Source organism: Anoplophora glabripennis, unplaced genomic scaffold (assembly GCF_000390285.2).
Source record: "Anoplophora glabripennis isolate ALB-LARVAE unplaced genomic scaffold, Agla_2.0 scaffold462, whole genome shotgun sequence".
In the NCBI taxonomy this organism is placed as follows: Eukaryota; Metazoa; Arthropoda; class Insecta; order Coleoptera; family Cerambycidae; genus Anoplophora; species Anoplophora glabripennis.
The window spans coordinates 80,870-107,440 of NW_019416567.1; the positions used below are offsets into that span (position 1 = coordinate 80,870).

Here is a 26,571-nt window from a genome sequence, read left to right on the forward strand (position 1 = left end):
TACAATAAGAATCGTATGAACAATGTTTAAGTCTTTTATAAATGTGAGTTTAGAATGAAAACTATTGCAGCACTCCACAAGGTTAAAAAATCTGGGTTTGGCCATGCAAAAATGACGTCACAAGTTCATGTACGCTTTTTATTCAGTCTAACAATGTAGAACTATTAGCTCTTGAAGTTGAAAGTTGAAAATCTATTTATCGTTGTAACTTTTTTATTTCGCATTAAATTTCGATAATTTTTGGGCAAAAACTATTTTATTGGAAGCTATTTCTACAATATATTCAATTTACCAATAGCTATTTTGAGGTCACGGGGATAAAGCACCCTCGCGGTCTTGTCTCCCAAAATATCGAAAAGACTACTTTTTTAAATGACATTTGGTACTACATACTTATTTTGTTGAATGAATGACTAATATTTGATTTCATGTCTTTATTATTATTAAATAAGATATGTCTGAAATATGTAGTATGGTATCAAAAACGGATTTATTGAAATGCATTAGTCTGTTTTTCGATGTGCAACAACCAAAGCAAATCATTTAATAAGAACATCATGTTTTCCATTTTCAAAATAATAAAAACATTTTCAAAATGTGAGTTGAAGAGCTTATCACTAAAATCGCTTGGATTTGTTTATGGTATTTTAAAACGACTGACTACATATAGCTGTCTATGCTTTATAGTCCAGAAGTAATATTAAAGAAATGAGTAAGGCACCGAATAATTAACATTTGTCAACTTAATGTCAGAATCCAATAAAGATTTGTATAGGGCTACACATAAATTACTGAATAATGTTGTTCTACTTATTTTGATACTAAAACCATTTTGTATTTATCAGTACGTAACCGCTTAAATCACTCTCCACGTGACGTCATGCGCCAAGCAACCGATTTTAAAATATTTCACGGGAATGTGGTATCTCCTACTCTTACCATGAAATACCATAAATTGCAACGACACCAAAGGAGCATTATGAAACTTTGTAGTGTGCATATATTTGTGGTTGCATAAGTTATGTAACGATAAATATCCCTTTCCAGAGTTTCGGTTCCGCCCTGTGTATATTTATCGGTCTAATTTTGGACTACGTCGCGCCTAGGCAAATTGCTTTCTGTTAGCTCACACGCTAATAAAACAACAGTGGTTGCAGAAATATCCGTGTAGTTATACCTAGTCAGGCACACGAAACGCATCATTAATTCGTTTTAAAGGGGATGTGATAATGCGTCGAAGCCACCCGCCTTTCGTCGAGCAATCGAATCGATATGATGATAGCGACCTGTATTCCCGCCAGGAGATAATGCTACACTTTTATAGGGAAAACTTTATAGTTTTCCATCGCCGCGAGGCGTCCAAGTTGGTCTGTGCCCAGAAAAACTGTAATATGAAATCGTTACAGCGCCTGGGCGGAGACTTGGACGCCGTTCAGACTTCAGAAAGGTGTGGTTTGGATATTTATTATTAGACGATTTTGATTCATTATTTCTTCACAGTGTACGAGCTGGCATAGTAATTAACAATGTTATTTAGACATTAACTAAATGAAAATGCATCGTACATTATTGGAAAAAATGTATTACCTTCAAGTTACGTAAAATTTACGATATGCGTGTTCACAACCAGAAATATAAAAATATGTATTTGATATGATTTTACTAGAGGCTCTGGGTTACAGGAATTTAATTTCATAAAAATATTGTTAAACTCTGAAGGAAACTGACGTAAATTTACAATTTTAAATTAAAAATATTATACAACAAAACAATAAGGATACGCTTGCTTATGCCGTTCGCAGTTAGGTAATATGAGAAAAAATCGTAATTATAGATATATAGATAGGTAATGACTTAAAAGTATTTGTTATTTGTACACTCATTTGAATCAAAATTATTAACCTGTTTTCTATGCTTTTATAAATTTCCAATCGAAAAATTATAATTAATTTATATCACACTGTAGATAAAGGGATTAGTAAAGATTTTCTGTCAGCCCTGTTTACAGATTGGTAACTAAACGTACTAAACCCTGTTATTATGTTCTGTTATTATGAAGTTACAGATTCTGAACTCTACCCACCCACCATATCATTCATATCAGCGATATTTCATATTATACATCATGGGAAAGGTAAAATTGTTACATCGTTCCTACATTCATTCATATTATTTATCATTACATTTTTAACGAAATCTAATTAGTTGAAAGCAGGAGGTTGCTCAAATTGGATTCTGTGAAACAAGGAAAATATAAGGTTTAACTATTGCTATCTCTGTATCTGACACAGAACGTAGAACTCGACAGCGTAAGCACTGGCAACATGATACAACAAAATCCACCATATATTATCATGTTTTAGTGATATTTCGTTCCTATGGATTGGTGGTATCATACATTTAGCCTTCTATTTTCACGGTTTCCATCTTATTTCATTATTTGTGGTCACTGATGAATCCGTTCAGTTGAGTTTCGTTCTTTTCTTTCTGTTTATATTATGAAATAATTAATTTTCTCCAACTTTATAAATTATACATTATACATTTATGTAAAGAAAGTGATTAAAATTGTTTTTGAAGAAGTTTTCAATGGAAAATAATAAGAGCGAAGATTTTTTTGATTTGTTTAAGGATAAAGTGGTTTCTAAAACAAAGAAGTTTTGTTTTAAGAAAGACAAAATAGACAAAACTAATGAAATTGGTGCAAGTGAAGGAGGCGTTAAGTCACCATTTTTTGCAGAAAAATGTGTAAAACGTGTAGCAACAGTAATTGAATCGAAAGAAAAATTGGACAACAGTTTTATAAAGGACAGTGTAGAAAGACAGTTATACAACATTTTTAATGAAGCATTTGAAGAAGATGTGGTGAAAAACGATATATGTAATGAAACCCAAAGTAAAACGTTACCTTCAAATAATTTAAGTTGTACTGGAAGAAAAAATTCCACCATTCGTTCTAGTTCCACGGTGAAAAATAGCGCAGTTAAATCGAATGATAACAAAAATGTTGCTGTAGCACCGGTATTTTTGTTCAATAAGAATAAATCGGATACTTCCAGAATAAATAATTGTAAATCGTCTAGCACTTCAAATGCTATCAAAGGAAAAAATGGTTCTGGAAATTTAAAACAAAAACAATTAGTGAAGAGCAGTTCAAAATTTCAGTTTAAGAAAACATCAAACTCTGTAAATACTCCAAGCAGTGCCTTATTTAATTGTCCAGATAGGTCCAAGCTGACAGATGCAGTTGATTTTTCACCTAAAAGTGAATTTCCTAATACCAATTCACATTCAAATGACTTACTTCAAGATCGTACGGGCAGTTATGCAGAGAATATTAATAGACAGTTTAATCGACAAGAATCCATACATTCAAACAAGGAAGACAGTGTGAATTCATTAACAGAAGTGAATACAGATAACACTGATAATAGTTTATGTAATTCTTCCCCTGTGATCAAACCAAGAAAATTTGTTTTTAAAAAGAAGAACCATATTATTTCTTCAAGTAGTCTCAGCCAGTTGTCTTCAAAACAGTCTGAAAATAATTCCTTTTCAGTACATGAAACACCACAAACGAAAGGTTTAAGAGTAGGTGAAAGTCCTATAATTATTAGTTCTGATGAATTATTTCATAACAATAAAAAAGACGTATCTCCTAGACAAGTAACAGAAGTTAAGAAGAACCTTTTTCCTAGCGCAGGCTTTGATGATACAGTTTTATGTGTAAGCCAATCCTTAGAAACTACTCAGGCTGATTACATGAGTGATGAACAATTTGAGAAACTTTTCTGTAGTGGTAACACAGAATTAAATAGTATTAATCAAACAACTTCGTCAAAATCATCGACCTCCGTAGATGAGTTCAATTTAAATGATATAGATTGGAATGAAGAGTTTGAATCTGAAAAACTAAATTCAGATATTTTAAAAGAAGTAGGTGATGTCAATTGGCAAGAAGATGTATTTTGTGATAACACGTATCCTAAAGATGTATTTTCTCAAAACACTATTCCAGAATTTTTGGGAGTGCGTGGAGACGACTCTTTGGAATTTAAAAGGAATTATCATTTCTCAGAGGTGATGATGGAAGTGTTACGTGAAAAATTTGGATTAAGGAATTTCCGTCCCCATCAGAGAGAAGTTATTAATGCAAGTTTGAATAGACACGATTGTTTTGTGCTAATGCCGACAGGAGGAGGTAAAAGTTTGTGTTATCAGCTGCCAGCCATTTTAAGTGAAGGTGTTACAATCGTTATATCGCCACTTAGAGCACTAATAAGCGACCAGGTAGATAAATTAAATGGCCTTGATATTCCCGCTGCACATTTGTGTTCGGATGTGACAGAATCAGCTACGAAACAAATTCTATCGAAGCTTCATATGCGTGAGCCTGGAATTAAACTTTTATATGTAACTCCTGAAAAAATAGTCGCTTCAAATAAATTAAAGGATACGTTTGATTCTCTTTATCAACGTGATAAATTATCAAGATTCGTCATAGATGAAGCCCATTGTTTATCGCAATGGGGGCATGACTTTAGGCCTGATTATAAACAGCTTTCATTGTTACGAAGACAGTATGCAACAGTACCGATAATATGTTTGACCGCTACTGCAACAAAGCAGGTAGAAACAGATGTAATAAACAGTTTAAAATTGAAAAACGTCAAAAGATTTATTCGCAGTTTTAATCGACCAAACATAAAGTATCAAGTCCTACCTAAATCCAATAGGCTAGCTGTCAAGGAAATATCTGATTTAATAAAGAAACGTTTTGCGAAAAAGTCTGGTATCATCTACTGTTTGTCAAGAAAAGACTGTGAAACCTTAGCAACCAATTTGAACACTTTGGCTATTAAAACGAAACCTTATCATGCGGGCATGAGTGATAAAGTTAGAGAGAATATTCAAAGGCAATGGATGCAAGACCAGTTTCATATTATCGTAGCAACCATAGCGTTTGGCATGGGAATAGACAAACCAGATGTTCGATTCGTCATTCACAACTCGATTCCAAAGTCGGTGGAAGCATTTTACCAAGAATCCGGTAGAGCAGGTCGTGATGGAGAAACGTCATACTCTTATCTGTTTTATAATTATTCAGATGTCGGTAGACTGCAAAAACTAATGCAAATGGATAGAAATTCAAATAAAAAGGCACTTGATGGACACATGGAAAACTTGAAGCAAATGGTCGCTTTTGCTGAAAATGTAGTTGATTGTAGACGACGCCTGCAATTGCTACATTTAGGTGAAAATTTTGATCGTCAGATATGTGTACAAAATAAAGAGACTACTTGTGACAATTGTGAAAACTTTAGGAATTACGATTTAGTTGATATCACAAAAGAGGCCAAAGAATTGGGAATTTTAGTACGGGACCTTTCGGTAAAAGGTTGTGTTACAATGTTTCATGTCGCTGACGTCTACAGGGGTTCCAAAATGAAAAAAATTTTGGAACGTGGACATAATGTACATAAATATTATGGGGCTGGTAGTAAAATGGATCGACTTCAAGTAACAAGAATTCTTAAAGACTTGATTATAAGAGGTGTATTGGATGACCATCATAAATACACTGGAGAATATCCTGTAGTTTATATAAAACCTGGGTTAAAGTTTAAAATATTAGATTCACCAAATGTTAAACTTACTCTTCCTACTAGTACTACGGCAATGACAACTAACAAAAAATCTTACCCTGAGTTAACGTTACCTGATGAAGCTGGACCGTCAAATGCTGTCGCCACCTTAGTTAGTGAATCTCCAGTACCGAAGCCGACAGTTAGCAGATACAAAATAAGCAATCTCAAAGTACAGTGCCATGAGGAACTTTTGGAAGAATGCCGAAGATTAGCTCTTGAGAAAAACGTCACGCTGTCATCGATTATGAACTTATCTGCTATAAAAAGCATGTCGGAGGTCCTGCCTAAAACCCAAGAAGAATTTTTAAAAATCCAACATGTTACCGTGGCAAACTTCAAAAAGTGCGGTGAAAACTTCTTAAAGATTACTTCAAAATTTAGGGAGCAAGTAGATGCATTACAAGTTACTGCTAAACCTTTACAAACTTATAATAGTAGTTCTTTTGACGATGATGATTTTTGTTCATCGAGTCAAGGTGTAAAGAGAAAGTCTACTGGTGGCTACAAAAAGGGAGCCAAGAAGTTCAAAAATAATTATAAAAAGTCTAAAAGGCCGTATCGTAAATGGAAAACAAAAGCCGGTACTCCCAAGAAAAAGGCAGCCCATGGAAAAACAAAGGGGGGACTAGCTTTGATGCCAATTCATATAAAATAATGTTTAATAATCATGTACAGAACGTGTGATATATGTTACTTATTGTTAAGTTGTATAAATTATTTTTTTGTAACTAATATATTCAATAAACCTGTTTCGTTAATGTTTATTTATAGAAAAACTTTTTATTTTTTATTACTGTCAACTGTTAGGAAGTTAGGTACTTGAAGTTTTTATATTGGTTGCACCTGTTCTTAAAAAAATGTTAATAGTAATATAATATCAATTTTAAATACAGCCTGACTTTATCAGTCTTAATAGTATAGATATGAAGATGAAAAATCATCAAGAAATCGTGAAAATTACTGGGCATGATTTTTTTGTTGGAAAGTCTTGGGAATGCAAATACAAGAGGCGTCTCATCTCATGAGTCATGAAAAAAGTATAGCGTCATTGTTTTTTATCAACAAATAGCTCAAAAATTCGTCATTTTTTGTTATACGTGTTATTGTAAAAAAACTATTAATCTTAGCAAAAAATGTTCAACAGACGATTTGATCTAGAGAAACTCATCTTTAAAATGAGACTTTATAAGTTAAAATTGCTTTATAAACGAACAATTTATTGCAAAAATAAATGGAAAAAGTGCTTTTTCTTTAATTGTTAATAACTTTTTAAATAATTGATAAAACCTTACCAAACTTTCCCAAAATGTGAGTTTTTATATCCTTAAGAGATGTGCAAAAGATGAGCTCGATCGGTCAAAGCCCATTTTCAAATGACTATTCTGGGGGCAGGGTTATGACTAAAACATTCTTTTTGGGCTCATTTTCTTCGAAGGGACACCAAGTATCTTCTAGTTAAAAAAAAATAATTTTTTTTTCAAATTTAGTTGTAAAAAAATTGCTAACTCCGGACCTATTGGTTGTAGAATCTTTTTTTTTCAATTTGTAGGTTTTTTTATGAGCTGGTAATGGTAATGGTTTATATAACTTATTTCAAAAAGTTAAAAACCGCGGAGTTATTTTATTTGTTTATTAGAGAAAAAAGTGCCTTTTATTTGTTAATAATTATATACAACTAAATTTGAAAAAATAAAATTATTTTTTTTAACCAGAAGATACTTGGGTGTCCCTTCGAAGAAAATGAGCCCAAAAAGAATGTTTTAGTCATAACCCTGCCCCCGGAATAGTCATTTGAAAATGGGCCTTTTTTGCAAAAATGGGATAAATACATGGAATTTTGCAAAAACTATTTGACCGATCGAGCCCATTATCATCGAGCTCATCTCTTAAGGATATAAAAACTCACATTTTGGGAAAGTTCCGTAAGATTTTATTAATTATTTAAAAAGTTATTAACAATTAAAGAAAAAGCACTTTTTCCGTTTAATTTTGCAAAAAAATTTTTGTTTATAAAGCAATTTTAACTTATAAACCCTCATTTTAAAGATGAGTTTCTCTAGATCAAATCGTCTGCTGAAAATTTTTTGCTAAGATTAATAGTTTTTTTACAATAACGTGTAGAACGAAAAATGACGAATCTTTTACCTATTTGTTGATAAAAAACAATGACGCTATACTTTTTTCATGACCCACGAGATGAGATGCCTCTTGTATTATCATTGTCAAGACTTTCCAATAATAAAATCACACCCAGTAGGTTAATAAATTTCAAAATGTTTCCTTTCCTGGGTCTAGTAATACGTAATTTTATCATATCTTTTGTATTTTTTTTACAAAATATTGACTCCATAATTTCAAAAACAAATTTTAAATTGTAAAATTATAGGAAAATGCAATTATAAAATTTCTTGCCTGATCATAAAATTAAAAAAATTTTTATTTACGTACTTCATAGGTGTTCAATTTTTAGACTGACCAAAATGACCAAAATATTTTTGAAATATTGAAAAGTGTCACTAAGAAATAATTAGGCATTCTAAGAAGGCCATAAATATGAAATTATTTTATGATATTAATTTTAATAATAAAACTAATATTAGATCTATACTTCTAGAAAGTAATAAAATTATACTGCATAATCAGGGTCCTGTATTAAAGGAGAAAGGTCGATAAGGCCGTTTTTTGGCTTAAATTTAATTTGGATGAAATTGTTCAAAATAAGTTCCTGTAGTATCTACTAAAAAAACTAAGTCGATTCCGCCCTAAACGGACCACCCCCACCCCCCCTAGTGCCCCCCAACCACACCTTAAAATAGTGAAAATAACAGCATTTTTGGAAAGATTCGTCACTGGCAAACTAATTTTTCGTAATAACGTGCTATAAAATCTATATTAACTATTTTCACTCTTATTTATCACTTTTTGCCTTTTTACCCCCTTTGAGGAGGGTGGAGGGGGTAAAAGGTGGATTTACTACACAGGCTTACAAAAAAAAGGGTATTTGTACTTTACACGTGACATACGATTTTCGATGCACTTATGTCTCCTGAACACGAATCCTTGGTGAGTTTTGCTCCTTCAGTCTTTAGAAAATCGCTAAAAACCTGCAGAAAAATAAAGACTTGAGGAATTTTGGCTCTGCACATGCAACGTATATGTGGTTGTAAAGTGTGTTTGCAACCAGGGCACCTCCACGTGGTGACGATGAGTCATGGCAACCACACATGAAAGTGTTACGGGACAGGGGTGATAAATAAGAGTGAAAATAGTTAATATAGAGTTCATTGTACATTACTAAGAAAATATTAGTTTGTCAGTGACGAATCTTTCCAAAAAATGCTATTTTTATGTGATGTGTGTGATTTCAGTACCTATTTTAAGGGATGATTGGGGGACACCAGAGGAGGTGGGGGTGGTCCGTTTAGGATGGAATGGATTTAGTTTTTTTAGTAAATACTACAGGAACTTATTTTGAACATTTTCATCTAAATTAAATTTAGGCCGAAAACCGACCTTATCGACCCCCCTCCTTCTGATTGGTATTATTACGTTAGAAATAGTACTTTTTTATATTTCTTACAGTTTTAGAACACATGGAATTTTAATGTTATACTACCAAGTACGATTCAGAGTATCTCTATAATGCATTCATGATTTAATAATGGAACAATAAAATTATTGATCTAGAAGTTGCGATTTGAAGTCAATGAATTTTCTTAATTATTCATATTTTTTGTGACTTTCTTCCTAATATCTCTGAAGATAATTTTCAATATTTCAAAAACTATATGTTCTTTGATTTTGGTGATTTTAAATGTCTTAATCTTGTATTCAATAAAAAAAATAGCTATAGTTATATAAATTTATAAGTGGTAACGAACAAGTAGAAAATTTTATAAAGTATATTTCCTAATAAATTATAATTAAATTAATTATTGCTATTTTACTGAATTTTTCCACACTGAAAATTACAAGTAGTACAAGTAGTACAAGATAATGTAAATACAAGTACAAGTAGTACAAGATAATGTAAATACCTAACTGACATATTACCATTAAGAGTAAGTTTATCAAACCAAGTTCATATTCAAAATGTAAATAACTAATATTTGCAGAAACTCTCCTGCAAATGGATAGGCAGCAGCTGCAAAAATTTGTACAGTACCTGATCTCGGAGCACCACACCGAAGTGCTGCCAACAGCTCAGAAGTTGGCTGATGAAATTTTGCAGCAGCGGTCAGAAATTAATCAAATACCTGGAGCTCCTGATCCTACGGCTGGAGCTTCTGCAGATGACGAACATACCTGGCATTTGGATGAGGAGCAGGTCTGCGAACAAGTAAAGTCGTACCTCTCCCAGGGAGCCTACTATAATGCTAACAAACAATTAAATTCGCTATTTTCAAAGGTAATGTGGTGTTGCAAACTTAAATTTGATTTGAAGCAATTTTTGTGTTTTAGGTTAGAGAAATGCTACGTGCACAAGATTCAAATGGGGCGAGAATGCTTACTTTGATCACCGAGCAGTTTTTGTCGGATCCGAGGTTACAGATGTGGCGTAATCAAGGTACCCCAATGACTGACAAATGTAGGCAATTATGGGATCAATTGGGATCTTTATGGGTGTGTATCGTACTAAATCCAAACTGTACTCAACATGAGAAACAGCAATGGAAAGCATTACTTGAAAAATGGGCTGTAATTGATGTATGCCCGCCCGAAGACCCAGACTTTCGGTTACAACAAGGATCGCGAGATTCAGTAATTACTGCACAACTTTTGCATACCGCGATCTACTAATTATTCATTTATTTTACAGTATTCAACTAGGGATCGTGACAGAGATAGATACGATGAAAGGTACAGGGATAGGGATAGATACGCTGATAGAGAACGTGATCGTCGAGACAGGAGAGATCGTGACAGAGAGAGAGAAAGAGACAGAAACCGTGCTGCTTATGACTCATCTGACAGTTCGGACGATGATGACGATGACTCAAGTTCATACAGCCCTAGGAGTAGCAAACGGTTACGTTTATCAGGGAATCATTCTAAGTCACATACACCTACCTTACCAAGGTCGATATTTCATAGGTATAATTATATTGAGTAATTAAGGTTGATGAAAATTAATAATAATTATGATTTTAGAGCATTGGATGCGGTTACTATGTCTTGGGATAATATGCATTTAAAGAATATTTTGTCTAGTGATACATACTGTTCTCATGTTCCTGACACATCTAGTTCTGGTAGCTTTAATTCGCAGGGACAGCCGTTATGGCATGGTAAGATACTTTTTTACATTTATCACTTATCATCACTAATAATGGAGTTTGATAAACTGTTCATATCGGCATGGCAAAGTGGGATAATCTTCAGAATGTCTGGGATCATAATTTGTAGATATATCGGGTGTCCGATAAATAATGGATAACCTTTTAACCATGGACGGGGGACCCTAAGGTCGTTCAGAAAATCGACGTTTGTCAGTACAAAGTCCCTTCGTTTTTCAGTTATTTTTTCAAAATTTCCGCCATAAGTTACTTGGTCACTACGGCCACAAAAGGACATATTATCTTTTAAGTTATTATTTAATTTTATTTAAAAGTTACAGTAAATGTTCAAATTGTCTGCCGCCTTCCCTGATGCAGGCTCTGCACCATCTTATGAATGCCCTTCGGAGCTTTCGTTTGTATCCTGGATGACTAATTTCACGAGCGGCTTTTTGGCCGTGGTTCCGCAATTCTTGTATTGTGTCAACTGGCCTGCTATAGACATTTTCTTTCAGGCAGCCCTAGTAAAAAGAGTAGCGGATTTAAATCCGGTAAACGCGGAGGCCACGCAATTGGACCCATGCGACCAATCCAGCGACCTGGATACAACTGATTCTAACTTTTCGGACTGCTGCAGCGTAGTGTGCAGGACAGATATCATGTTACAACCACATAGTTGTTCTTAGTCTCAATTCTACGTTTTCTAATAAATTGGGGAGTTCATTGTGGAATTCCAAATAATTTTCACCATTTAAGTTCCCTGGCATTTTTTACTGGACCAATCCATCCATTTAATATTCCTGTCCAATAATTGATTTTAAATTGATATTGTGATCGGTCTTCCCACATTAAATGCGGATTTTCCCACATTAAATGCGGAGCTGTGTAGCTTGTGAAAATTCAGAAGGCCATCTTTTTAGGAAGTTGATTCATCACTCCACAGGATCTTGTTGAAAAAATCTGCTAGTTAAAAATTCTGATAAGCATCCGATAATAACACAATTCAAGAATATTACGCAAAATAACTGAAAGATAATACGTTCTCTTGTGGCCGTAGTGACCAATAAAGTAACCTATGACGGAAATTTCGAAAAAAAAACGAAATAACTGAAAAACGAAGGGACTTTGTACTAAGACAAGTCGATTTTCTGAACAACCTAGGGTCCCCCATCCACGGTTAAAAGGTTATTCATTATTTACCGGACACCCTGTATACGTCTAATCCATACATTATCATTAAAACTTATATTTGGCTACATCTTTTGATGGTTTGTGTACACAACATACCACCGAAAATAGGCTCTCAAAGCCAGAAGTACCAAGTTCCAGTTGTTAGAAATTTCCATTTTTTTCTGGCTGTTTACAAAGTTCACTTGTATATTTTTTCTATCTCGTAGCAATAATTTGTTTTAGCGATAAGTATACTGTACTTATTTTCGTATTCTAGTTTTATACTTCTGTAATTTGCAACATTAAAGAACATGAGATTCTAACATGATCCTTTTTTCTCTTGATACATTGGAAAAGTTCCTCTATATATTGTACAAAAAGAATTAAAAAGGAAAAGTTAGCAGGTTCTGAAAACTAACATTGCATTTGATGCAGATATTAAAACCTAATTTGTAGCTTAATATAAGGACTGCTGGAAAAGTATACAGGGTGAACTTTTGCAAGCAGGACATCATTTTTTTTAATTTTGTAATTAAAACTACTAAGAAAAAATATTAACTAACCCTAACTGTTCTCATTAGTATAAAGAAAGACCACTTTTTGCCACATGAAAAAAGACGATTATGAAAGTCACTTTGAGATTACCTTTTCCAATTGTACAAATTTACATACCTAAATAGCCAACATTCATGTTTTCATTTTGAGGAAATAATTTGAACTTGAAATAATTTGTATTTTACTCATTAAAAAAAATGTCTGTATTGGTACAATATCATTGAAATCATGCCCACAATTTTACATACAATTCATGTATTTTCAAATTATATATGAAATAATAGAAGATAATATACAGGGTAAAGTTTTCTGGCTAGGCACAAAAAAATGGAAATTTTTCCTGTAACTACAAAAATGGGAATTTTCACAACCAAAATCCTAAAAAATAATAAACAAATTTTTTATATCTTAAAATTTTGGAATTCTTAATTAAGCATCAAAAATATAATTAAGTCCCACGAATGTTGACTGCAACTAAAGTAAGTTGTAGTGTACTTGCCCAGTTTGTCTTCCTGCAGCATTAGATGTTCATGCATATTCCATCAAACATAGTTCATCAAGAAAAACCCTGTATTTAATTTAATGAAAATCTATAATGCATGTTTTTTCATCTTCATCCACAGAACCAATACCTCTATGTGCATCGCGTGTAGATTCTCTTCGATCTCACGGCCATATGGAGGCAGCACTCCGCTTGGCTGTTTCCGTAGTGCGTACGATGAAACAGCAGCAGCTTGTAGCGCAGAGAAAGTGGCACGAAAGCCAACAGAATACTAGTAGCAGCAGCAGTAGTAGCAAAATGCAATCTAATTGCAAACTGTCTGCTTGTACGTCCAGATGTCAAGGACAGTGCAACAGTAATTCCTGTTCTACCACTTCTGTGAATGCGCCTACAAATTTAGACGGCTGGGTGGGCCACCCACTAGATCCCATCGGTTGTCTGTTTGATACCCTAGCAGATGCTTCTATAATTCCAGAGAACGAACGACCCAGGACGCCTAGTTATCTAGGTAAGTATTTTCGTCAGTGGCAACTATTTGAGACTTTTAACTCTTGTATTTGTTAGATTTGGTAGGGATGGAGGATCAACATAACAATATTCGACCCCGATATCACCACGTGCCTGTCGTGGGTTCTCGGGATAGGTCTGAAACATATCTAACGCTTGCCTTCGAGGTGGCCCTTATTGGTTTAGGTCAACAGAGAATTATGCCAGTTGGATTGTATGCACAGGTAAATTTTATATTCTGAAAATATTTTGTTCATAATCGGTGAATATGCCATTATTTAAGAGATAAATTGTTTTTCATTTATTATTGTTAGTGGTGATACAATGTTCTATTGTCTGTTGGAATATTATGTAATTAGATTAGAATATATTTTTTTCTTTTGGACAAAGAAATTATGATGTAAACAGATCAGGGATCGGTGATAACATTAAAGAAAAAAGTCAGTAAATTGATAACGAGCAGTTTATTATTTAAAGATTTTTCTCTATTTATGACAGTTTCTACTAAATTTCTATACTTTTTTTATAAAGTTAATGTGTATTCACTTTAAATATACAGATACAGATGTAGAGAAATGATTGGAACAATAATTTTATTTCCTTCATGTTGGCAATTAAATTTCGGTAAGATTATTAAAACAATAAGAACAAGATTAAAACACAACATTCTGTTTCGCCAGTTGTGATTGGTGTAATTTTTCACGAGATTCTATTCAACAATCATAGATGGCATTGTCTCAAGCGTAGGCATAACAGTTTGTCATTGTTCATTGCAAACAAATCATTAATAGACACCTAGATGAAAAATAGCATAAGGGAAATCTTATTATTTTTACCCAAAGATTCTGCAGGTAATGGTTTACTTTTTTGTAACATTCTGTATAATGTGTACCTATTTTCTATTTTAATTCCAGGAAAAAGCTTGTAAGCAGGAAGACCGGCTCATAGCCAAGTTACAGGAGATCGAACTAGATAACAGCCTGGTGGCTGTTCTAAGGCGACAAGCGATTATCCTTCTGGAGGGCGGCCCCACTAGTGGGTTGGGCATTGGAATTCACCCTGAAAGCATACCTATGCACACTTTTGCTAGGTTCTTGTTTCTGTCACTTTTGAATTACTATCCCGATTTGGCATATGAAGTTGGTCTGAGAGCAATGAGGTTACCACTCTTGGAAGAACACGAGGACTCGGACGATCCACTCGCGGGGAACGCCAGCAGTTCCCTGATGATAAGCCGATCACCCAGGTGGTTCACCTTAGGTCATATTGAAACACAGCAGTGCGCTCTCAGTTCTACAATGTTGAGTGCAGCCAAGGGTGAAGTAATGAGACTTCGTACGGTTTTGGAGTCATCCCAGAGGCATATCCACAGTTCTTCCCATTTGTTCAAGCTTGCTCAAGACGCCTTTCGGTTTGCCACCCCTGAAAACGGCCCCAGGCATCCTACACTTTTGAGTGTGGCTTTTGAATTGGGACTACAGGTAATTTTGTGTTGATTCGGTGAATTAAGAATTAAATCACGTAATAAAAAAATTTCTAAGGTATCATATTAGAAGAATTTAAAATATAAGCAAAAATTTTTTCTAATTTTTATATTTTTAGCATAAAAAAATGCAAAAATAAATTTGTCACAACCATTAACTTGCAAAATGGGATTGTCACAAGATCATTTCGATGATTGCGGACATATTTGCATTATGCAGGCCATTAAGACCAAAACAAAAAATAACGTTTTGTACCATATTGCATTTTGCATTGCTAACTCAAAAATTGTATGATAGGTTATGAGAATGACTTTGTCATCGCTGAATTGGCGTAGACGGGAGATGGTACGTTGGTTGGTCACTTGCGCGACAGAGGTGGGTGTGGACGCATTAATCTCCATAATGCAAAACTGGTATCAGTTCTTTACGGCCACTGAAGCTACAGGACCCGTCGCCACAACTATTATGTCCCACAGTACCATAATGCGTCTTAGTTTAAGCTTTAGCCAGCAAGAAGAGTTATCTAGTTGTGCCAGGACGTTAGCTTTGCAGTGTGCTACAAAAGTAAGTGTTATAAACGCTTATTTAATTTCAAAATTGTTAAATGCATTTTTTTTCCAGGACCCTCCAAACTGTGCCTTGAATGCTCTAACCTTATGCGAAAATGAAGCTTTGGCCTTTGAGACTGCTTACCAGATTGTTGTAGATGCCGCTTCTCATATTATGACGTCATCGCAACTGTTTACTATTGCTCGTTATATGGAACATCGGGGCTATCCCACAAGGGCCTACAAGTTGGCCATGCTTGCCATGAAAAACGTGCACCTTGCATACAATCAGGTATTTTTCTAGTTTTAGAAGTGTCAGGATTAATTTGTCAAATTTAAAGTTTTTATTCGGTTGATTCAAAGGAGAAATGTATTTCTGTAACATTTTGTGAAAATTTAAAAAATGCCTTATCATCTACTTGTTGAATATGAATGAAAAATATATTTTGCACTTACAGGGTGTCCCAATTACAATAAACAGGTTTAACTATACTAATGGCAAAATTTGACAAAATTGAAAAAATGTGAGTACTCAAAAATTGAAAGTTCATTCCTACATTTTCGGACTTACTGATACCAAATCTCAACTCAAGATTTAAAAAATAATAGGGAATCAGAAGTAATTATTTGTTATTAAAAAGCATCTGATTAGTGGGAATGAATTAATTGACGGCTTCATAGTCACCTATTGAAATTTCAAAATTATAATTTTTTTTTAAAATAAAACAACTGACCAAAAGTGAATACTAGCGTTACGAAAAATATCTTAACTTTTATAGAAATCGGTAAATTAATGGTTTCGAAGGATCTTACGAAAATTTCGAAACAAAAAAATTTCAAGAATATCAAAATAATGGACGGAGGTAAATATTTGGGTTAGAAAAGCATCTGATTTTTGTGAAAATCAGTAACACTTATAAAAATCTTGAAACCAAAAATTCAGAGGAATAGAAAACAGCTGACTGGAAATGAATTTTTGCATTACAAAAAGCGTTGGACTGTTGTGGAAATCGGTAAACAAAGTAATTTTTTTTTAATGAATCTTTGACATCATTGTGAATCAAGAAAAATCCTAGAGATGGGCACTGTTCAGAAAAGTGTTACGGACATGTCGATGAAATGTCTGGACATGTCGGAAAAAGTACTTTTGACCTTGAATCTAATAAGGCACCTATGAGTGACGTCATGTTTTCATAGGTCACTGCTTGAAGGTACACAAAGCAAAATATTACTTTTATTCTAATGAATATGTGTCGATATATTTTCCTTATTACCTACTTTTTTGTAAACTGGTTTCTAATAATTCCCCAGAGAGCCAATACACTTATTTAAATATTTTTCCATCCTACTGGAATTCTTAACTTTGCCAAAAATAATAAAATATGGACTTATAAAAGAGGTTCTATTTTTAAAATGTCAGTTTCAGCAATAAAATTACAAGAAAATAGCTAAATATGTTCAATTTTACATGTACGAACCTCAAACATTTTTTGCGGGAATTATGAATGCAACAAATAATTCTGTGCATGCGCATACAACTTATCAATCTTAAAAAGTGTCCTCAGGACATGTCCAATTTTTACGACATGTCCGATGGACATGTCCGGCATAAAAAATCCAGATAATTTTTATGAAATTGTTTTTCCAAAATCTTGATTTTAAACTTTACTGACATTCAGCTTAAATTATTACAAAAATATCCTGGTAATGAAACAAAAATAATACAGTAATCAACAAAAAAAGAACGCCATTTGTGAAATATGTAAGATTGAATCAGAAAAGTAGGTAAACAATTTTTCAGTATCTTTTTATATTGATTTATTCATTTATTTATGTATTTATTCATCTACGCATTGGAAAATCCGTTCAACATATTTATTTATTCATTTTATTGATTTATACGCTGAATTCCATCATTAATTTATGTATTCAAAGAGAGAAATAACTTGTAATAGACTGTTAAAAGAACTGTTCAATTTGATCGCAGAAAACTTTGGTAGCTTCACGTACATGGAATATTGGGACTCCCTGTATATATGCAACACTTTTCTAAACCTTGGGGTTGGTTACCTACCTCTATTTTAATTTTTTATATTACAAATTTCCTCATCATGAAAGTTTTTATGTGAGCATACAAATCATCCCTTAAAAATCGGTATCGATGCCATGCTTTTCAGAATATGACTACTTAATTTTTACCATACGCCACTGGTCTAAACTCACTAAACAAATCTTCTTTTCAGGATACACATCCAGCAATTAACGATATCCACTGGGCGTGCGCCCTTAGCCATTCTCTGGGCAAAACCGAGCTCTCTAACATGATCCCCCTTCTAGTGAAGAACGTACAGTGTGCCACAGTCTTGTCCGATATTCTCCGTAGGTGCAGTATGACGGCGCCCGGCATTTCATGCCCACACCCGCCACCCCTAGACAACGGCAAGCACCAGCCCCACCCGCACAGAAGCCGAAGCTGTACGGCTAGTGGTGTTAAGCCACTTTCCTACGACAGGCCCCCACTAAGGCAACTGCTAGAAGCTGCAGTTGCCGCATACATCAATACAACCCACTCTAGGCTTACCCATATCTCGCCGAGACACTACGGTGACTTTATAGACTTTTTAACTAAAGCACGCGACACATTCATCTTGGCCCACGACGGCCACGCCCAGTTTACTCAACTCATAGAGAACATGAAAGTGGCTTACAAGGGAAAGAAAAAACTGATGTTTTTAGTCAAAGAGAGGTTCGGCTGATATATGATGAAAAAGTGGTACACCTAACAGTGCTGGTGTGCGGTGTGATCGCAAATGTAAATTAAATGTAATATTTTGAATGCTGTGCCGTTTGTATAAGATAATATGTAGGAGTGAGGTTAGGAAAGAAAAGACTGGGCGGTATTACATGTATGCCTATGTATCAGCTTAATGTTTCTTTGACTGCTTGACATTTTGTGGGGTTATGAAATGGTTGGGCCACGTATCGTCCGAATTTTCATTTGAAGTAGCCGTCCTTGTTAACAGTATTTTAAATGTGGAAAGGTATGTAATATTTTAATTAGTAGTTCAATTTTTATTAAATAAATTAATCACAGGAAATTCATGTTAAAATAAATTCATAGCCTCGTCTATAAAACGGGCTTCGATGATTAAATAAAATGAAGTCAGTAAATAATTGCTGAGTTTCAGATTACCCTAAATTTATAATTAAATACAAATTTGATACGAGACATGTTTTTTCAATAAGGTTCGTTTAAAATTAAAAAAGAAACAGTATCTAACTAAAATAATTTTTTATAACTAGGGTGTGGACTTTCGGTAAATAAAAAGTAAGAGAACATTTTCTTTATTCTGTTAAGGAGGAAAATCCAAGTAGACAGCAGAAAAAATAGGCGAATTTCAGAAATTATTATCTCGAAAACTATTTGTTTGATTTTATTCGAAAGTGCACATGTTGCGGTATGCTGACAAATTTCTTTATAAATACAGTACAAGCTCGATAATCCAGTTCTCGATAGTCTGACACGTCCAGTAATCCAGCATATTTGCCAGATCTCCATCAACTCTATAATCCGGCAGTTAGACCTAATACATATTCGATAATCCGGCACATCAGCTCGTTATTCCTTATCTCTTCCCCTCGGCACTTAAAAAACAGTCGAGTTATGACCTGTTGTTTGGGTCAGTTTTGTGTGATTAAAAATAGCAGAAAGCGGTCCACGAAAACATACGACATTGAGGTTAAGTGCAAAAATGGAAATTTTAAGAAAACTGGCGTACATTTCATAAGATGGCAATTACGTATTGCTGATTGACAATCGCAAATATGATGACAAATGTTCGTCAGTATGCTGACTGCGATATTTGGATTTAATAATTTTAATTTCAGAAAACGCAGATTTGCATAGATAAGTTGATCCAAACAATCCGGTTATTTGAAGCGTAATTTGTTTTAAATCCGGATATTTATGTAAAATTAATAACTGTATGCCTCACGTGAGGACGCTAAATCGCTCTACCTATCGTTATGGATTTATACAGTTGACGGAGTTATGTTTGTAATCTGTACAAAAATAGGTATGTATGATGTTAAAAGTATTTTACCGATTATGGCAATACATTTCTAAAATATGTTTTCTAGTGATTCATACATTACATTGTGCAACGTTTAGCATCATTTTTTTTGTTGACATACTAGTTGGGGGAAATATCTATTATAAGGTTGCCAACCATTCTAAATTTCATTGGACGTCCACCATTTGACTTAATTTCAATTGACTAAAGAGAAAAAAAAGCGCGCTGCTGGTGAACATTTTCAAATTTTCAAGGTCAAACGGCTTTAAATGAATCTGGAACTTTTTAGTTGCATATGCAATATTACCGAAAAACTGACGTTCGTGAGAAGGATTTTCATTTAGATTTTATAAAAAATAGAAATATTAGTTCGGCTTACGAATATTAACGCACACCGTATATGTATGTTTCAAAGAAGCTTCGTGGCAACATTCCCAAAATTGTTAAATCCCTCCTTACTTCACACGCCCGACTTTACACCCACAATTAAACACGGCATACAGAAAAGTTTTTTTAAATGAACACTGCCATACAACACACATCCACTTATACTCCGAACTCCGAATACCATTCATTCCGAAACTTTCGAACGTACACGTTGTCTTTTGACTTCCCCTTTTTTCCATATCGTGAGAATAAGGCACAGGTCTCTCGCAATTTAAAAAATCCTTTTTGTCCTCAATTTTTCATCTGGAAAATAGCGTTTCAATAAAAAACATACTGGACCATACATAGGAAACATTTCTACAACTATTATACAAAACAAATATTAACAAAGGACCGTTATAATCGTATACTGGGCGACGCGTATCGTATAAACTATTAAAGGCAGGCGATGAGCGATGCTGTTTCAATTTCTGGGTCACTCGTTCCTCCACGCCGTAGTTTAATTACATATTGGCCGCCTCGTTGTCATGACAACCGCTGTAAACAAAGCTACGAAGAGAAATAGAATACAGACCGATTTCAATCTGCGTCACTTGCGTATACTATGCGTTGTATGGTCCGAGGTTGATGTTCACGCTCAACGAAGGCTATTTTTTTTTAGAAGGCGTTCACCACGCAACTATTCTGTTTATTTCTGCGTATTAAACAAACACAGTACATTTTCAATATAGAATTATACCTAAATTATAAAATTTATATAAAATTAAAAATAATTTTAAATTGCACAACCAAACGGAAATTATAGGTGAAGCGGTGTGTCACCTGACGAGCCGCCACTGCTTAATTTTTCATCAGTTGTCCTGTATCCTGCTGAGACTTCGTTTTATTTATATTATTTAAAGTTTATAGCCTATTTTGCAGGTGATAAGTTTTAAAATAATAACGCAAAAATATTTTTTTTTTGCTAGTAGTAACAATGATAGTAAATTACTAATACTTCTCACATATCGAAAAGTATTAGGTCATACTTAAAGAACAGCAAGTGCAATTCTTCATGGCCATTTCTTTGTTGTATTATAAAACGGACCTTATTTAAAAATCATATCTCGTACAATTGTGTTGTATTTAAAGGAACAGGTTTGTTTCAGTCTTTCAATTCATATTCATAGAAAAATATATTGCTATTAACTGAGCAAAATCAGTTATTATATTTCCCTCGTTTCATCGCTGGAAGAAAGTGGGAAGGTTTCAGCACTATTTCTAAATCAGAAATAAAAATATACATATACAGGGTTTATTTTTATGAATTTGTCTGATGCCATTTATATATAGTTTATTATAAAACAACGTAAATCATGTCAATTATTTACAAATAGACCCAAACAGGGAACTTAACCTTGGGAAAATGTCAAGCAAATTGCAACTCAAGTCGTAGCTCATCAGCCATATGCTTTTTAGCTAAAAACTGGACAATATTCATTACTTAAATGGAGATTTATGTGTATTTACTGATTTTTAAACAGACTGATTTTATTGTTTGATGCAATTCTTAAGCTATCGTACTGACACATTGAAAGTTTGTGTATATTTTGTAATTATTTAATATAGGTAGGTGTAGCAGAGGACAGTTTTTAAGAATTGTATTAGATCTCATGTCTATAATGGCAAGTTATTTTTAGTATTATTTTATACTTTTAAGTTGTCCGTTTCATGTAATTTTTGTTAGATCGGTTTGTCTCATTGTTTATGTTTTAACCAAAGATTGTTAATTGTATTCTTGTATAGTATTTATGTAAATATATATACCGTATAAAGGAGATGTAGTGTCTCTAAAAGATACTTTTGGAAAGCATGATACTAACCTTACGTTAGGTTGTGCTCTCTAATCTTACAAGGTAAATGCTTCCTGTTACTACATACAGTATATCGATAAGTACAAATAATAATTATTATAAAATACAGTCGACCAAGGCTATTTAGCATAATGTCAGCTGTCATTCCGAAAAAGCTACCTCTGAAGCTACAATGGAAGAGGAAATGTAATGAAACAGTTAACCCCTCACACACAACTGGGATTTCTTTGTTAACTTTATATCTTCTCTTTCATTTGACTGTTCTAACATTCAACCAGTAACTTATTTGTTTTTGCCATTGAGTTAACTTTACTTTGCGTAAAACGATTGGTTGAATGTTGAAAACTGACTGATAATTTATTGAAAAAAAAAAAGTAAGAACAAGTTATAATCAAATTAATGCATTTAGTAATATGCAGTGTTAACATTTAGCGATTACATAATCAAAAAGTTTTGGGTGTTTTATAAAAACCGCATTACTTTAAAAAAAAATTAGTGTAATAAACACATTGCTGCCAGTGAAGAAATTTTTTTATTATGTTTGTTGTATTTGTCTGTGATTATTATAATTTTAGCAAATCTAATTTCAGTCCAGTGCCACAAAATTTTATTGACGATTTTTTTTGTTTAAATAACTAAGAACTGTAAATATTTGGCAACGTTCCATTCCAATAAAAATAATTTTATATAATTCATTGTTGTGTTGTGTTTAGTGTATATTAATTAGGAAAGATGTACATATTGCCAAAAATCAATTAGTTCATTATTTGTTAATGAAGCAATTCAGTCTGTCTGTGTATTAATAATTTATGATTATTTTTATGATAAATAAAAATATTTGTAATTCTACTTTCGTTTTATTCTTTCTACGTATATCGTATAAAAATTAACTGAAAACAAAATACTAGTATTTCAAGGTTTTTGTAGTTACGAACTGTTTCCAAGATCTATTACTGCTTTTTGGCAGCATTTGTTTAAATCTATTCTGATTTTGACCCAAATAATTGAAAAATAATGTATCTTCCAATTACCGCAAAAGTGTTACATTTTTTTTGTAAGTGTTCTGCAGACAAAATATAGCATTTATTATGAAAAAAAAAATACTGTAAAATACACTCCTGTTCAAAATTAACATACCATTATACACTGCTCAAAATAATTAGAGGAACACTTATTTAAATCTCAATAACTTTTTTATTTGTAATACTATATAAATCTAATAATGCATATCTTAAAGACTAACATTTTGTTCGAATAAATTTACGAAAATAAAACATTTACATAATCACTCTTGAGACAACAGCACCAACTTAAAAAAAAACTACAAAAAATAAAGTGAAGTCTGTGCTCCTGTCTGTATAACATAAAAGTCCTGGTGAGATTTGGTTCACTAATATCATGTATGTCTTCCGTTAGCACGAATTACTGCTTGACACCTCCGTGGTAAGCTTCGGATGAGCCTACAAATGCCTTGTGGTATATTCTCCCGTTCTTCGATTAGGGCATTTGTTAACTGTTGGAGAGTCTGAGGTGGGTCTGGGCGCCTCCAAACACGCTTATCTAACAAATCCCAAAGATGTTCGATGGGGTTTAGATCAGGACTTAGCGGAGGCCAATCCATGGATTGAATCCCATGATGTTGAAGGTAGTTCATGGTGATAATCACAGTATGTGGCCTTGCATTATTTTGCATAAACAGAAAATTTGGACCTATACCATAAACGGCTGGTATAACATGATCTTCTAGAATGAGATCAATGTACCGTTCAGCGGTTAAAGTCCCTCGAACTATGACAAGATCGGTTCTTTCATCAAGACTAATTCCGCCCCAAACCATCACTGACCCACCACCAAATCTTTCGACTTCTTGTATGGTAGCTGAAGAATGGCGTTCATGTGGACGTCGGTATACACGTACTCAACCATCACAACGACTTAAACGAAATCGTGACTCATCTGTGAAGAGTACTGGTCTCCAATATCGAAGTTGCCATGCCACATGCTCACGTGCAAAATGTAAACGGGACCTTATGAGATACAGAGTTAAAATAGGTTTTCGCACGGGTCTTCTTGGTCTCAAGTTTGCTTCTCTCAGTCTATTCATAACTGTCTGATCGGAAATTTCCAACCCACGAGTCGTTCTGAGCCTACTTTGAAGGTCTTTTGCTATGGATGTTCGAGAACACAAGGAGGATAGGACTAAAAACCTGTCCTAAATTCGGTTTGTTTTCCTCTTAGGACCTTGTCCAATGCGTCTTTTATATCCTCCGGTTTCTAAGTAACGATTCCACACACGATGGATGACAGAAGGGCTTACGTTAAAATCTCTTGCAACCTGTCGAATACTGGTGCCATACTCTATACTAGCAACAACACGAACGACCTCAACTTCACTTAGATGCCTCATTTTTCTACAATTTATGCTGAACTGTCAACATTGTTTACTATTCCAAGGCACAGCATATTTCTAAATTGAAATTTTGATTGTATGTTTCACTTTATTTCTTGTTTTTTTGAATTGGTACTATTGTCTCAAGAATGATTATGTAAATTTGTTTTATTTTCATAAATTTATTCGAACAAAATGTCAGTCTTTAAGATATGCTTTATTAGATTTATATAGTATTACAAATAAAAAAGTTATTGAGATTTAAATAAGTGTTCCTCTAATTATTTTGAGCAGTGAAAATTTACCGAAATTTTGTTGCTACTTTTTTCGTAACCTGGAGTCCGATGTCGATGATTCTTTTTGCATTGTAGGTTTGTTTTTTGACAATGTCACTATACTTCTTGTTTTTGATAAAACGTTAATTTTTGGTTTATACCGGGCGTAATAAAAATAGTGTTTTTTTTCGTAAATTTGTACCACCCTGTGGGGTATACCAGTAACTCTAACATATCGCAATTGAAATCAAATTGTAGCCCCATCTTTCCTCAACATTTTGTTTTTTATTCACTTTATTATCTCTATTATTAAAGGAGATATGCCACCTTTTTCAATTTTATGCATGATTAATAATGTAAATTTAAAATGAAACAAGTTTATTCAGTAATGAATACAAATAAAGTTTTAGGAAACCTAATAACGTGTAATACCGCTTCAGGATCGGATAACTGCCTGCATTCGTCGTGGTAAACTTCTTATTAGCTGCTGAACGCTTTCCTGAGAAATGTTTCCCATTCCAAAAGAACAGCGTTTTCCAGCCTTTGAAGATTCTGCGGTGTGGGTAAATAACGTCTAACAGCTTTTTTTAGAGCATCCCAAAGATGCTCTATACGATTCATGTCTGGGCTCCGTGGTGGCCAGTCCATCACCTGAATATTGACCTGATTTAAGTATTCCAAAACCGGCCGTGCGACATGAGGGCGAGCATTGTCTTGCATGAAAATAAACTGATAAAGGGCGCGAAAGGCATTACGTGATCTTGAACAATATTTTCCAAGTAAAATTGAGCATTCATTAACCTCCTCAAAACAATTTAGACTCACCACTAAATGGTTCCTTCGACACGATGTTACAGGTATAGCAATAATCTTTCTCCAGGTCTTCGCCATACCGTTTCACGACCATCTGAAGATTTCAAGCTTACCCTGGTCTCATCGGGAAACAAAACTTGTTTCCAGTCGCCAACACTGCAATTTGCATGATTTCTAAGCAAATCTTAATCGGGCTACTTTATGTGCTGCGGTAAGCAGTGGTCTAATTGCAGGCCTCCTACTAGCTAATCCTACTTCCTTTAAACGTCTTCTGACAGTCAGAGCAGAAATCATAACATTTCTTACATTTTTAAGTTCATTGTGAACCTCCTTACTTGTGCTTTTTTGACAGAGAAAACACTCAATCCTTGGACTCGTCAATTTCTTTCTTCCCTGCCCTTGTCTTCTAGAGTACAATCCTGTTTCCCTATATCTTCTAATCATACGACTAATTGTGGAATGATTAACATCTAACAGATTGGCCACATAACGCATACTTCGTCTTTCTTCTACTAAAGTTACTCTTACACAATGATCATTTATTAAACAACGTGGTCGATTCATATTTCTAAATTTTAAGGGTTTTAACTTATTTTCTTTCGATACTAACAAAGACTTCTGACTTTTCATTACCAGAAAAGGTTTTGAAACTGTCAAGCTTTAATCCATCATGCCATAAGCCATCTACGGTTTGTTATAATATTGCAGTAAATTAGTTAATAATATGGTAACTTAATTTAAACACGACTGTATGCGATAGCAAGATGAATAAAAACACATTGAGCTTAAAGGCGGCATATCTCCTTTAATAATAGAGATAATAAAGTGAAAAAAAAAATGTTAAGGAAAGATGGGGCTACAATTTGGTTTCAATTGCGATATGTTAGAGTTACTGGTATACCCCACAGGGTGTTACAAATTTATGTAAAAAGAACACTATTTTTATTACGCCCGGTATAAACCGAAAATTAACGTTTTATCAAAAACAAAAAGTATAGTGACATTGTCAAGAAATAAACCTACAATGCAAAAAAAAATCATTGACATCGGACTCCAGGTTACGAAAAGAAGTAGCAACAAAATTTCGGTAA

General features: G+C 33.8%; 1 protein-coding gene across 1 annotated transcript; it reads left to right on the plus strand.

Moving 5' to 3' along the window:
• The first annotated feature begins 2,577 nt into the window (after window positions 1–2,577).
• Window positions 2,578–18,960, plus strand: LOC108910909 (ATP-dependent helicase SGS1). Its single transcript, XM_023454954.1, has 11 exons — window positions 2,578–6,295; window positions 9,764–10,056; window positions 10,110–10,409; window positions 10,468–10,742; window positions 10,800–10,936; window positions 13,273–13,659; window positions 13,716–13,882; window positions 14,573–15,139; window positions 15,440–15,706; window positions 15,764–15,982; window positions 17,934–18,960. Exons 1-11 carry the CDS (start codon window positions 2,590–2,592, stop codon window positions 18,444–18,446), a joined length of 6,831 nt encoding a protein of 2,276 aa, XP_023310722.1. The 5' UTR covers window positions 2,578–2,589; the 3' UTR covers window positions 18,447–18,960.
• The last annotated feature ends 7,611 nt before the right edge of the window (window positions 18,961–26,571 follow it).